Here is a 15,818-nt window from a genome sequence, read left to right on the forward strand (position 1 = left end):
AATTCAATAATTGTGCTTTTAGTGGATTCAACAAGCATGACATTCATTTCACACTATCAGGCAGAAAAATCGTACCCCGATTACCCTACCTCAAACTTGAAAGCAGTGCCAACAGACCACAATTCTATCTCAAATTTGCTATTACCGTGCTAACACCAGACTCATTAATTTAAAAAAAAAAAAAAAAACACAAAAAGAAAACTATACAACAGCATAATCACCTTGAATTACTTATCTTTTCAATGTAAGAAAAAAAGAATTAAGTCTTCAGCCTCTATTTTACTGAATTCATCCCCCCGTGAAAGGAGGGATGCCCTGTCAAATGCACCGGAATTTTTTTTTTCCTCAAGGCAACAGCACCACCTAGTGATAAAGACACCAGCCTGAAAATTTGTGCTATTAAAAACGCTTTGAGGATTCAGGCAAAATGTTGCCTCTTTTTCCTACCAAATTTTAAATAATAAATATCATTACAGTTTCCACCAACAGCAAGCTCAATTATTTTTAACATATTTTTCAGTTGCTACCCTAGAATCAGAATCATTTAGGTTGGAAAAGACCCTTAAGTTCATTGAATTCAACCATTGACCCAGCACCACCAATTCCACCACTAAACCATGTCCCTAAATGCCACATCTACGCAGCTTTTTAATACCTCCAAGGATGGGGACCCAACCACTTCCCCGGGCAGCCTGTTCCAGTGCCTGAAAACTTCACCTTTTGGTGAAGAAATTTTTCCTAATATCCAACCTAAATCTATTTTTTTTCAACTGGAGATCAAAAAAAAAAAAACCTACAAAGAGTAGAGTGATAAAAATTAGAAACTTTAAACAGGCAAACAGCAGTATGTATCGGCTGTAGCAGGATCAGGTTTTGTGCCTGCCCCACCAAGTTTCCCTTCTTAATAGAGCAAGGCAAAAATTACTATGAATTTCTTGAATTCTTCCATTTAAAAATATTAAAAACTGTGTAACTTGTAATTTTAGCTTTCTTATAGAATTTTTTTTTAGCAATTATTTCTCCTTTGTTTTCTGCTGAAGCGAAATTTTTGCATTTTGCTTCCTTAAAGTTGGCAGGCGTACTCAAGTCCTTCAAGCTGAAAAAATAATTTCCATCCTATATTGTTATCGCTGAATAGAAAATTTTGATCACTTATCATTCACATTTCACTCTCTTTTCCTATCTAATCTTGACACTAGGAATGAAATTGCACAGAATTGCTATCAATAAGTCCTGCAGCTGTTACTGCTACCAAGAAGGTTAAGTCAATAATTTTATACACATGACAAAGATAAGCATCTCAGCAATGACACCAATGGCTTGGAAGGGAAAGATTACACAGGATGCAGTACTAGCACTGTTGTAGACTGCTTTCACTTCTGATAAAAACATCCTCCACACCAGTCCCTTTGATGATCTGTCAGAGGAAACATGTGTCCCAAACCAGAAATTTCAGTAATTCATAGAAGGGAAACAGGAAGTCCTAACATTTCTCTTTTACTATGAAAGCCTAAACCACATGTTATTCAAAAGCTTAGTCAACATATTATTTTTTCCTTGACTCTTGCTTTTTTTCCCATCAAGGTGAAACATCTAACTGATGGAAAAACATTTCAAAATTCATTGAGATCAAAAAGTTATTAAGTCAACATTGAAAATGGCATTTTATAAGTTGAAATACCTGTTAAATGTGTCTGCTATTTATAAGATATCACCATGCTACCCATGGTCCATATAATTTCTGACCATAACCAACATTTTAAGTTCTGAAGTATTACTGGGGATCAAATGGAAGAATTACGAAAGGAGAGTGATAAATGAGAATCTGCTAAATGAGAGTGAGCGGGATCAGTCACCAACAATATTTCACAACTTGCACCAGAACCTGAAATCTCTCCTGCTCTAAGGAAGGGAAGCTGACTAGCTGATCTCCACGGGTCCCTTCCAACAGCTTCAGCTATCGTACTGTGATTCTGTACAGATCCTAAACTGCATGAACAAAGCAGCTTAATTTATCAAGTTCTCAGCAATGGCATCTACACAAACAACTGTCCCATGTACTCCTAAGTCACACAGACACTCTGACTCAGGAAGGCTGCAAAATTATCATCCAAGAGGATTGACAACAACTGATGGAAACTCATCTGCAAAGTCATTTCTTGTCTCTGACAATTAGCTGATAGAGCTGAACATCAAATATGCTTAACAGAAGTCAGAGTAAAATGGTTTTACCTAAAACTAGAAGCAACACAAATTAAACTGAGAACTTATTTTTCTCTGGGTAAAAAAAAGTATCCTTCAAACATTCAAATATTCACTGGAAGCCAGTATACCACAGAAGAAAAACTTACCCTAATATCTACTACCAGTTTTGTGAGATTTACTAAAGAATCTCTGACAATTCAGCTGCCAAATATGACTTCAAGTAACCCAGATCATCAAATGTCAACACAGTACATAACCTGCATTGTATCAGCAGAAGTGAAAAACCACAATGCAAGTATCATGTATTTGTAGACAGTTCTTAAGCCTGTATATTTTTCTGCATTAAGTCAATAGTGGTAATCAAAGTGATGGATGCAGAAACATACTATTTCTGCAAAAATCAGAAACATACTAGTTTCTGCAGTAGAAGAAATCAGATCTAGTATGCACAGACGTTGTAGGGAGGAATTTCCTTTGCTTAGACTTTTAAGAATAAGAGACGGCAATTATGAGTAAATATGAAATAAACTAAGAGTAAAAACTAACAATGGATATAAGATGGATATATTAAGACATACCTATAAGCTCTGAGGGATTCTTATCACTGAAGTGTTCACATACACGGATAAATGTTTCTGTATTCTCAGGTGTAGGGCACTCACCATGCCTGAAAAACACAAGAATACATGAATCAGGAGACAACTGGGGGAAAGGGAAGAAGAGAAAAAAAAATTAATTTCTTCAGCGTGATCTTTTAAATTAAAAGCCAAAGAAAGGTACAAAAAGTGTATACAACTTACCCTTTACACTGGAGTTTTATATATTTAATTCCCTCTTTCTCTATATCATTCCTATCGTAGAATCTAGTGGTGTTGGTCAAGTCTACCAGTAAACCCATTTTAACCTTAAAAAAAGCAAAAAATTAAAAACAAACTTATATATGTGATTTAAATATCAATGCATAAACACTAAACACCTGATAACATTCAAATTAAAAGCAACTGCAGGCTACATTTTTAAATTTAAAAATTCTTAAATATTGTATTTGTTCGTAAAATCTGTATTTTACCACCATCACAGGCATCTGTGTTTCTCTGTGAGAGCTGGTGTCTAAAGTAGCACTAGCCATTAATTCAAAAACTTCAGTTTTCAATGCTTCTAAATAAGAAAGATCTGCTATTAGCAGAAATATCTAGTAAAGAATTATTTTAACATGCTAAAAAGACAAACAAGTGGAATCAGGTGCTCTTATGCTTTAACTAGAACAATATTAAGCACTGGCACAGTGAAAGTACCATAAGAAAAACTAACTACTGACACATATTATATATAAGTACACTCTCAGAAAAAATAACCCATTTTAATTTACCCATTTATTAGAGTGGAAAACAATGCAAAACAATGAACGCATTTTCAAGTTTAAAACAAAAAATCCCTAAATTCTCAGAAACATCTTATTTAAAGCTAAAATGCAAAACAACTTCAGATCTTCAAAGATGTTGGCAGTAATTAAGGCATCAGTGTCAACCACTCAGATATTACAATGTACCTAGATCCAGGCTCTCTCGCTACCCTAACCTGTCCCCTTGTGCATTAAACTTACTTTTTTAGTGTTTGGGTTTTATAGTTTATAAAGAGCCTTGTGGAAGTTACTATGTTTTTAAAAAGAATCATGGAAAGCAGAAATTCCACTGGGTGGCACAAAACACACAGAAAATATGGGGAAAGCGTATCCTACCGATCCTTGGTCCAAATAAAAATTCCACCAACAATAACCTCCCAGTATTACTGTACAAAAACAGCTCACTAACACACCTGCGCACTGAAAGTATTCCTGATTTTCTGTCTTATAAGCGCAAGCAATTTCTTTTGGTCAAAACGCTCAACGTCCTGCTTTCAAGTAGGATTTTTCACAGCTTTGTCTTTTTTATAGGTACATCAATAGTGCACTTAAAACTACATTAAAACTGAAGCACATTACATATGAAAGACCATAGAAGGATACTGCATCTTCAATGTATTTAAAACTCCAGCACATACTCAAAACCAGGATTTTGATCAATTTTTATTTACCTTAAGGTTAACAGACTGGCAGTAATTCAGCAGTGCAGCTGGAAGAATTACAAAGTAAAACACTGCTTTCACACAGTTCAGAAAAGGAAAATTCCAATTATAACTAGAATACAGTTCAGAAACAGTTGTTACACATAAAAATGTTGTTCAGTAGACCCCTACAGGAAAACTTCCAATTATCTACAGAGATACATGTATTCAAAGTTCTGATGATATACTTTGGTAATACTTATGTACTTTCATATTACTTTTATTTATCAAATATTAAAAAGCATCATGATGTTATGTTAACAGCATTAAGCATTTGTAAAGTAATATCCAAATCAGTTCTGAATTTCTCCTTGTTTACTTTAACTTCGTATATTGTATTCAGAATACTTTATTTACTCTTATTACTGTGTTTTGCAGAAATGCAAGCTACCTGAGACGTGGGCCCACCTGAAAACAATGTTGCATCACCTGAAACTTCAAATATATAGTTTCAACCAAGCTGCTAAATATACAGACTGACAGCATCCTAGCCAGGATTAATTTTGGAGGAAGTATACAAAAGCAATTAATTCAATTATTACATTCCTCTCTCTACATTCTCTACAGCATTTTGCAAATATCTCCAAGACTACTTAATTCAGGCCTGTAGGACTTCTGGACTGCTCTTCTTTTGCCATTATTATGAATCATTTCAATCACAGACAACTGAAGATCTTGCAAAGTGGCACTGTTCCTCACACATTTCATGGAGCACTAAACCAAAGAGGCATCCAGTGTAATTTATCCAAAGCTATAAAAGCATGTATGGCATATAGAGCACATAAGGCCTGAAAGCAGTTTCCTTGCTTTACAGAAAGCATAAACATTTTCTCTCTCAGTCCATGGGACTGGTTGCACATAACACACTACAATTTAGACAGTGCAAGGCACAAGAAAATTATAAAGAAATGTCTAAAAAGCAGGTGGATTACATAACATACCAAAGTATATAGCTACAATTTTCAAAAAATTAATGCAAAAAAACCACTGGTACCACAGGAAACAAAATAAAAGCCTTCCTCCTCATTTTCTCACATTCCAGCTATCAATGCCTTATGGATGTGCTCTTCTGCTGCTCTGCAACTAAATGGGCTTAGCTAGGTTCCCCTGTATGACCGCAAAAGTTTCTCCTTAGACACTGGAAACTGAAAACATCCTCCCCAGGAAGGAAAGAGCATACCACAATACACTGAATGCTTCCAGTTTCAGGATTTTTTTCCTTGCATTTCTTACTTGAGGACAATAGTTTAGATCACTGACCAAATTTATCTGCAAAAATAAAAATGTGGCTGAAATATGATAAGTAGTTTTCCTAACAGGAATTCTATAACTTGAGCATACTAATTGCCCAACCATTCTTTTGAGCTAACTAACGTCCTAGCTCTTCGTGACAGAAACAAAACTACCTTTATAAAGCATAAATTGTACTAACATACCTACTCAAGAAAGAAATTAAAAAATAAAAATCATTCATACAGTCACCAATTGCTCCTGCAATTTTTTATGAGACCATTAAGATACTACGTCAATACTGGCAATCAGAAGAAAAATGGGGCTGCCATGTCTAATCAAATCAGTTTCTAATATTCAGATTTTCAGCAACCAGCTCCATGAGAAAAGGAATCACACAGGAAGCTTGTCAGAGAAAGTTTTGTCCATCCAGACAGATGAGCTGAACTTGTACCTTCAAAAATCTGTGGTAACAGCAATATCTCACCAAAATTCAGTCTGAAGTCTTTTATTTGGGAGATAAACTATATGGACTCAAGTAATAACCAGTTTTCAGAAGTGATTCATTCTGCAAAGTATTAGCAGTAAAACCCATTGCAGTAAAATGATGAGAACCAAGTACAGTGAGCTATTTTTGCCTTGGAAAAATCCACTTTTTGAGGTCACCTCAATTTCATATTTATTTCATTGCTGACTTGTTGGTAAACTGCTGTTCTACAAATACAGCACTTCAGTAACCCACTACATATCTTGGCAAATAAAAAATCATGTTTTCAAATAGCAAACATTCATTAACAGTACCAGGGTTCAGTACCAGAGATTTGATGAGAACAGAGAGTTTGAGAGAAATTGTATGTTCTGCTCGTTAATCAAAATTACCAAAATATAAGTGGGGATCCTCATGCTACAAATTTTATTATCAGATTCTAATAATCTGATGTCACTCAAGACATGATGAATTTGTAGCATTGCAAAGAACTGACAGATGTGACAAGTGGAAAGGCTATGAAGGCTCACCATGATTTCTTTTTCTGGTGGCAAATTACTGACAAAGCCAACATTTAGAAGTTCTGAGTAGGTCTCTGAAGTTCTCTATAACTTCAAAATATATGCAGAATTTTAAATTACTTTAAACCATGAATAAGATCGGTTTGAGAAAATTTCTAGGCAGGCCTATTAAAGCCGGTCAAGTCAAAAGCAACATAATGTACAAAAGAGGAACTCAAAATTAAAACGCATAGATCCAAGAACTCAAACAAGAAAAATCCTACCAGTTCAAGCACCTGAGAACAGGTACATATGTTTCATTGATAGTACTTTATTATCACATTACTGCACAGGTACTTCTACTCTGCTACCCTGAGTAGTTCACCATCTACTTGTGGTGGGGGGAAACAGTTTTCCCCCGAAGTTATAAAATGGTAAAACCCCAGGGGGTGGTGACCCTTGAGGTTTTTACCCAATGAGCGCTTCTGCAAAATATAAACATATCACAAGCAGAACGGAAGAGAAGGTGATGTTGTAGTTGTAGTTGTTGTAGGAGAAGTAGCCATGTTGTAAGGCCACGAGGAGAAAGGGCAGGAGACCCCTGGGGGGCTCTGGGCCCCCCAGCCCCCAACAGGGGGGCTGCAGGGACTTGGAACAGTGTAAAACTGGGCTAAGTACCTGTAGCTAGAAAGCTAAAGAAGTTTTCTCCACCGTGAGTGAGCAGACAGAGCAGCAGCAGGAGCAGCGTCCAGAGACTGTGGCTGAGAGCCAGGAGATAACGGGGAAGCAGCAAACATGCAGCCTAGCAGGAAGACACAGAGTTGTCTGAAGAGAACGAGAGCCAGCAGCAGAGAGAGCAGAGTTAAGCTCTACAGAGAGAGTCTGGGTAAGAACTGAAACCAAAAACCCCCCAAACTCCTTGGAGACCCCTCACCTCCTAGAAGGGAGGGGTAAAGTGCAGCATGCACTGCAGAGAGGAGTTGAGAAGCTCAAAGCATCCTGGAAAGCTGGACCGGGACGATTAAAGGAATGTGGAGGGGGTGACCTTGGCCCCTCTCGCTGCTGCTGCCAAGCTAAGCTAGCAGCCTGAGATCAGAGCACAGAAGCTCTGATAGAACTCTTGAGGTAGAGGTCTTCAACTGGAAGCTGCCCAAGACATTCTGACTCAGGGGTGAATCCCCTGAGGAAGGGACCTTCATGGGGGTCTTACACCCCATGATATGACCGTGGTGAAGTGAGTTTTGTCCCTGCTACGCAGTCCACGGAAGAGAAGACCCTTGCTTGGAGATGATGGGCCGAGGGGCTTGGATACCCCTTGTGTGTACTGGCAGAGATCCAGTTACAGTTGCTGCATGGAAGAGAGAGACAGAGAACCTGCTGCCTTAGAGACATGGCTGCTCTGAGAGCGGAAAGGATCTTTTCCTTCTTCCCTCCTGGACTTTTATTTGGAGGGTAGAAGAGATTTGATCCATTGTAAATACTCTTATGTCATGGTAGAAATAGTTAAGATTGTATAAAATGTATTGTAGTATTTATTTTGTACAGTCATTGTAATATATTCCCTTTCCCCCATTTTGAGTCTTGTGTGGTGTCTGGAAAACCCATCTCACACTAGGTTGAGATGTGGGAGGGGGTTTGGACTAGGGAATTGGATTCTGGGGTTCTCAAACCATGACACTACTTCATACCTAAGCCTAAATAAGATTCATAAAATGAGGATTCCCATCTTTTAGTCACCTGATTCTTCTGATGTTCAAGGTCTGATACCGTTAAGCGAATTCAGAATTAATTTAACTTAGACCAACAGCGAAAAATAATGAAAAAAACAGGAAAAAAGGTCACTTGCATGATTCGTTTATAAAATACATAGTCAAAACAAATGGTGCTAAACTTCTATATAAAAGTTTAATAAACTAATTAAAAGAATTAGATGGTAGGCCTTTCTTTACCTGCTAGGCTCAAAATCCCACTTCCCACATCTCCAGATGCACTGGACTGTGCACAACATTAGAGAGATCTACATGAAAGGCTGGAAAGATCCTGTTCCCCACCTTTGCTGTCATAGTCATGCTACAGTGCAGAACAACAAGCAAGCTGAAGTACTCAGACAGAAATGGGCAAAACAGAGAATGAAGAAATAAGCCAGAAACACAACTCTGTAACCCGATGATGAAGGCATCCACCCACCTTCCTGGGTCCCAATCCATGCTCCTAAATTTTTTTCCTATTTATGCAATTTTTTTTTTCCCAAGAAGTTACTGGATAAAATTCATAAATTGTTTTCTTCTATAGTTGAGCCCAATGGGTTGGATACCATAAAGCATTCTAGACATCAGAAGAAGAAAATTTTGCATTGAAACTACAGGACAGTTCTATGAAGTTCTCCTTTCACTTTTAAATGCTTTTACTCTTATAGGCAAAATCACAACTTAACATATCCACATACAAGAGTCATCTATAGAACTACAAACTCAGACTATCTGAATTTTGACAATAACATCTCTCCAAGATGCAACAGTTATAACAGAGAAGAGTAAGATTCTTGCTACTAATACAGTGAATGAGGAGTGTGCACAGTTTGTATAAGAAAGTCTTTTTGTAAATCTGTGAATGGCAGAGAAAACCTGAAAATGTAAACAAAAAAAAATTTCTGTGCAGATGTCCCAAAGGAAGCCATCACTCTTCTCTTAAATCTGAAAAGCAACACTTGAATAAACATTAATAATGTAAGTAATGTTTCAATTACTAGAAAATTTAACTTTACCTTCAGACTCTTCAAGTAGTTGGATAACATACTCGGGTGAAAACGATTTTCTTCAGCAACCTGTTCATCATATCTTGGTCCTAACATTGTCTTCAAAGGTAAAAACTTCCCTATGAAAGATAATAAAATTTACAGTATTTTATGCATACTCATGTACATACACTTACAACTTAGCAATTTCAAAGCACCGTGCTGAGCAGATTTAGAGGTTCACCCTCAATAAAAAATAATCGAGGGAAAAGTATTAGCAACAGTTGAACTGGAATATTTTTTAGTTATGAGTTCTAAGAATTCACAAGTAAGTTTAGAAGTTTGAAGAAAATACAGGTCAGTTAATCTAAAACTGTGTCATTTAACCTTTTCAGCTAACTTTTAGTGTGATTTAAGCTGTGGAGCTACAATGCACAGTAGAATACAGAAAATTTAAACTCAGTACAGTTAAAAACATGTAAGTAGCATTTTAAATGACAGTTTGTCACCCAACCATGTAAACATCAGCTTTGATTACCTGCAAACATAAAACACAGTAAAGACTGCTGCAAACTCCTCAAGAACTTCTATGCACTACAGATCTTTTGATGTCTTTCTAACATGTTCCTTAGGCTTGTTGGAAGAGTCCTGCAGCCATGTCCAATGTTCTGTCTCAATTATAACACCTACATGTGCTTCAGACATCAGGGAAGCTACAAGCTGCAACTAAAACTTGACCTCAAGTAGTACTTACCAGACTACATCCATCACTCCCTAGAAAACCTAAAATTTTTAATATTGATTTTGTTTTTCATCCATCACATCCACCACAGAATATCTGAAATAATCTCATTAGAGATCTCTAGCTCTTTCTTTCTGAACCCCAGCAATCTTCCATAGAAACATAGAATGGTTTGGGTTGAACAGGTCTTTAAAGATCACCTAGTTCCAAATCCCCTGCCATGGGCAGGGACACCTTCCAGTAGACCAGGTTCCTCAAAGCCCCATCCAGTCTGGCCTTGAACACCTCCAGGGATGGGGCATCCACAACTTCTCCAAGCAACCAGTGCCTCACCACCCTCACAGTAAAGAATTCCTTCCTAATAACTAATCTAAACCTCCCCTCTTTCAGTTTAAGACCATTATCCCTTGTCCCATCACTAGATGCCCTTGTAAAAAGTCTCTCTCCAGCCTTCTTGCAGGCTCCCTTCAGGTACTGGAAGGCTGCTATAAGCTCTCCCTGGATCCTTCTTTTCCTGTCTGAACAACCCCAACACTCTCAGTCTGTGATTTCCTCATAACAAAAAAAAACAAAAGCCTCTTGTTTTCAGCAAAACAAAATTACATAGAATGAAAAGACACTAAAATGTCCATTGTTATCAGCTAGAAATCAAGGTCTGAGAGAGAAGCTCACTAGTTTTGCAAAAATAGAAAACGCATACCATTTCTTCTACATAAAGTTTCTCTGTACAACAATGTTCAAGTTTGGTGTAGCCTTAAATTCTATCCAATGCCCTATATAGTCTCAAATAAGCATTTACCCTCCATGAAAGAGATATTATAAACCACAAAAGACAGACAGATAATATGAAAACTAGGAGGCTTTATGCAACTTGTTAGGTCAGGTTTGATGTTAGTGAGCAACGTGAGAAACACCATCACTGTTACACTTGTCCGAGACCATTCCGAACTTGACAGCTAAAAGGAAAGTTACTCAGTCATACGGTCAAAATACACATTAAATGGTAATAAATTATAGTCACTTCAACTTGTTTGACTGTTAGAAAAAACTTCACTTTATTGCCCTTTGCCTTTTCATTCCAACAGTTACACATCCTCCACCCTGGTAAAGGCTGTTGGGTTCTCTGCCTCCTCTCCACTTCCCCATTCCCTCAACTATCCCATTTTCTTGCTTCTCTGTGTTCCTTGTCACTTTCAACACTATCATTCAGATTCTCTCTCTATTAACCCTTCCACTTTAACCTGTAATCTTTCTCTATATAGAGTGATTATGTAAATCCTAATTTTTAGATGATCTTAATGCAAAAATTTATCATCACCATAAGTTTTACAAAACAACATCATGCTTGGAAGTTTTATAACTTCACTTGTCACACCCATACTACTACACCCACTCATCCATTACAGAACATGGAGAATGCAACCAAACTTTTTTAGCCAAGGCACTCAATTAAGAAAAAGAGCTGAACTGACAAAAGTCAATGGGTTCATAGGAAAACCATCATCCTTTACAAGATACTGGGAGAAGAGAACGGATTTGGAAAAGTGCCTGGAAGTTACAATTGTTTCCTGTAGCATCTGATTAGAGACTGTATAGTCACACTGAAGACTCTCCTGTTCTCCATCTTCTAGAACAGAGAATGAACAAGTTCATTCTCTTCTCAGTAGCAGACCTTGATTTAGCATCTGATTTGCACTCCGATTTCCCTCTGAGCAACCAAAACACATTCCTGTTTTTTGCCAGGGAAAGACAAAGTACTTTAGTCAATATCCCCTGCAGCATTTGAATACCTTCAGACAGTTGTGGAAATGATGAGTATTTCATATAGAGCCCATTTACTACCATTTCCAAAGCTCAAACACAGGTCTTTGGAAGTATTTAGGTGCTCTGCTTCTACAAATTCCACTTTGGTAGTATTATTGAAAAACAGAGTTAACACGGCAGCAAAAAAGCTGCCTGCCAAGATTAGAAGAGAACCATGAATTCATGTAATTTGGTTCCAATTTAGGGAAATTTCGTAATTGATTATGAAAACAATAGCTTTGGAGTTTTGGTTGTTTTCTTTTTCTTTGGGGCTGTTGGGGGGTTTCTGTTTGGTTGGTTGAGGTTTTCTTAATAAATTACATTTCTCTGCAATATAATTTCACATTATTCCCATGCAGTAAGCATGAAGTTCTTCCCAGTTTACGTTCTTGTTTTTTTCCAAATTGTGACTGATGCACATGTATTAAAGATCTTGAATACAATCTCATATTGTGTTCCTCTTATAACAGAAACCCAAATTTCCCTACCTGACAAATTTGCTATTTGGTCTTTGTACACAGCCTTGAAAACCCTCCTTCCCTCCGTGCATACAAGCCTCTCATTAAGTCTCACTAAAAGCTACGGAAAATCTAAGCTTTAATTCTAAGAATGATTTCTAACCTTTTTGAGTAATACGAAGGAGTATAAAAGAGGCAGTAGCTACTGTCTCTTCTACAGTTTTGCCTTACATCCCATGCTAAAGAAGTGATGTAGTAACAACAGATTGCAACTCAAGCCTCCATAAATAAAGATTTGAAGATTAAAAAATCATATGTTGAACTAGGTGATCTGACAGTGACAAAGTGATATTTTACATGGATAAGAAAGCATCCCAAGTAGTTTGTGTAACTAAACTACATTATGACAATAATTGTAACTCCTCAGTAGAATTTTCAAATTAACTTCAAAGTGTTACTGGAACCTTGACGACTGGTCATTACCTACTTCCACAATTAAGTTCAAATTTGTTAAATAGTTTTGGAAAGTGGCTGTTAAAAACCATTTTTCAAATCAGTTACCTAACAGATGGGATTTCTTTAAGCTCAAAAAATAGGTAAAAATTCTAAAAATAAGAGCCCAGTATGTCAGAACACAGACATCAAATGGATAAATCCAAGAGAAATCAAAGTGAACAACACATGATGTCACATTTTCTACATGCACATGCTCTAATTTTAGCACACTTCTTATCTTCAAATTTAAATTCTAGAGCATATCAGTGAAAAAATACTCTTAATTTAGTCTAATTTTCTGTGACATGAAGCTATCAACTGAATACGTGACATACATAACTAGGTATGACTATGGTATGTTTAGATTGAGCACTGATTATGAAAGATACACTGTGTAAAGTGGCCAAAGTTAAGAAGGGAAACTGGAATCAAATTAAATAACAAAATCCGCAATTAAAAAAAAAAAACCTAACACCTCCTCTAAAAATTAACAGTTTTCCGGTTCAAGAGAACTGTGCTGGGTCAAAGCATCCATTTCACCCAGCATCTCATTACCAACACAGGTCAATAAAGACGACTAGGAAAGAGAGCAAAACAATGACAGTCCACCATCAGACTATTCTCTCCAACTACAAGCTATAGTTCAGCAACTTCCTGAACCAGAAGCTTTACTCTTATTTAAGGTGCTTTCTCAATAACCATATGCAATAGGGATGTTTTTAATAATATCTCACAGTTCCACATGCTGCATGGATGTCTAGAACAGGATTAACTAACAGAATACAATGAAGGAGGCTACAAAACTGCTGAGACACTTCTCGTGTCTTTTCTTCAGTATCTTCCAAGCACTTTCGTGGTTATGAAAAGCAGGTATCTGCAGAGATGGTGATGGCAAGGCAGTAAAGCTGAAGTAACCTGATCACTTCAGATTGAAGCATTCAGAGAAAACTCTTTTCATCAAGCACGTGACTGAAGTGCTACTACAATGCGATAAATACGAAAATGTGCCATTCTGAACAACTGCTGCACCATAAAACCAGAAAGTGGCAAAAAACTACCAATATTTAAGGAAGCGAACTGGAAAATAAGGGGAGACATAGATCAATTCACCTTGTCCAGAATGAAGGGTCCTCTTCACCTGAATGAACCCAATCTCACCAACAGAAGATGTCTGGGCCTCCTTAGTACTTGTATTTGAGGTCACTTAGAAATTCTAGATGCCACAACCATAAGACAAGAGTGTCCTGACCAAACACTCGATGAATATTGGTCCACAGAAGCCAGACATACCTTGCTTAGCAATGCTATTGCTATTACACTATCAGATGGGAATAAAGTCATGCACGGATGCTTAGAAATTTGATTTAAATGCTAATTAAAACTAGAATGTAACACATCTGGGAGACAGTACCAACATCAATAAACTCTAAAAATTATCTCTCATAAAACTGCTAGACTTCTTTGAATGTAAAATAGCAAAAAAAGAGAGAAGACGGATGGTGCACTATTACTTCTGGTAAGTTGAAAACACTAAAAAACTAAAAGTCAGGTGAATGAGTATAAGAATACATTCTGATAAAGCAGCCAAAGTAACGAACTAAGCACTTTCTTTTTTTTTACTGTGCATTAACTTCCTGTGCATGATCACACGGAATGGAAAAGAATTACCTTGCAGTTCCTGAATAAACAAACACACAAGCAGTGATGGCACAGCAGATGACACGCTGATGACCTGCATTCTTGCTTACTCTAGGCTGCTATTTCTGAGAAGCCATGGCTCAAAAGACAGACAAACAAAAGCTATAACTAAAGGAGATCAAGAACTTGTTCAGAAGAAAAACAAAGAATAAAGAGTCATTAGTATATATTTGTCATGGTCAAAGGCTAACAAGTCAGGCTATCAAATCTCTCATTAGATACAAAGCAATGCATGTGCCAGTGAGCAGGAAAAAGAGATAACAGAGATGAGCAAAACCACAGCGCTGTTATTTAACTAAGCCAAGTTCAGAGAACTATAAGGAACTCAAGGAAAACCCACAAAATCAACAACTGAAATTAAATACTGATAAATACCAAATAACACATATTGATGATGACTGAAGATTAAGCCTACTGAGATTTCTCACCAAGTTTTAAAGAGTCATCTGTGGGATAAAAAACACGGGAGTTTTAACTATTAAGTAAATGATAGCACAATGCCATCTAAAATAGCCATTGAGTAGCAAGTGTTGCTTTGAAAACACACCTTTAAATTATCACAGATAGGGAGATGAAAGGAATGAAAACCAGAAAATAGTGGAGAAAAAAAACCTGGGGTTGGAATTGCTTGCATTACAAAGGAAAGAAGAATTTCAGAAAACTGAGAAGAACGACATTTGTTTACTCTATACCAGGCAGCAGGGAAAACATTTATCTGAAGTCAGTACGTTGGTTAACTCACAATCAAAAATGTGTCTACATGACACACAATTCACTGCTCAATTCACTGCCACTCAATTACTACACTCAATTCGCTGCCACTAGGTGCCAGCAAGACTAGATACTTAAAACAACCAAGACTGACAACTTTTGGGTAAGAACATCCAAGATAACAGCAATCACTGACAAACCCTGAAATACATGTGAAACACTGGACTACAACACTTAAACTCATCCTCCAGCTAAGCAGCTCAGGAACAGGTTAGTGACTGTCAGTTGGCTAAATAACAGATCGACACTGATAGACATCCGAGCCTCCAGGAAAAAAAAAGAACCAAATGTGGAAGAGACTGCACAGAGGACTGGTATCACAGAATCAGTCAGGGTGGAAGGGATCGCAGTGGGTCATCTGGTCCAGCCTCTCTGCTCAAGCAGGGTTATCCTAGAGCACATGGCACAGGATTGCATCCAGATGGTCCTTGAATATCTCCAGGGAGGGAGACTCCACAACCTCTCTGGGCAATCTGTTCCAGTGTGAGGTCACACGCACAGTAAAGAAAATCTTCCTCATGTTAAGGTGGAGCTTCCTGTGCCTCAGTTTCTGCCTGTTGCCTCTTGTTCTATTGCTTAGCACCACTGAGAA

At 37.3% G+C, this 15,818-nt stretch overlaps 1 protein-coding gene across 2 annotated transcripts in view; it reads right to left on the reverse strand.

The window, feature by feature from the left end:
- RNGTT (RNA guanylyltransferase and 5'-phosphatase) overlaps positions 1 to 15,818 on the reverse strand; it is a 181,007-nt gene that overhangs the window by 164,391 nt on the left and 798 nt on the right. For both annotated transcript variants that reach the window (XM_027743632.2, XM_027743630.2), the window contains exons 2-4: positions 9,290 to 9,399; positions 3,006 to 3,109; positions 2,784 to 2,872 (exon numbers count right to left, since the gene is read on the reverse strand). In XM_027743632.2, the coding sequence (XP_027599433.1) occupies positions 2,784 to 2,872; positions 3,006 to 3,109; positions 9,290 to 9,399 (303 nt within the window). The remainder of the gene's footprint in view (positions 1 to 2,783; positions 2,873 to 3,005; positions 3,110 to 9,289; positions 9,400 to 15,818) is intronic.

The sequence above is a fragment of the Pipra filicauda genome, unplaced genomic scaffold, assembly GCF_003945595.2.
Source record: "Pipra filicauda isolate LSUMZ 115617 unplaced genomic scaffold, ASM394559v2 scaffold60_size3304689_pilon, whole genome shotgun sequence".
In the NCBI taxonomy this organism is placed as follows: Eukaryota; Metazoa; Chordata; class Aves; order Passeriformes; family Pipridae; genus Pipra; species Pipra filicauda.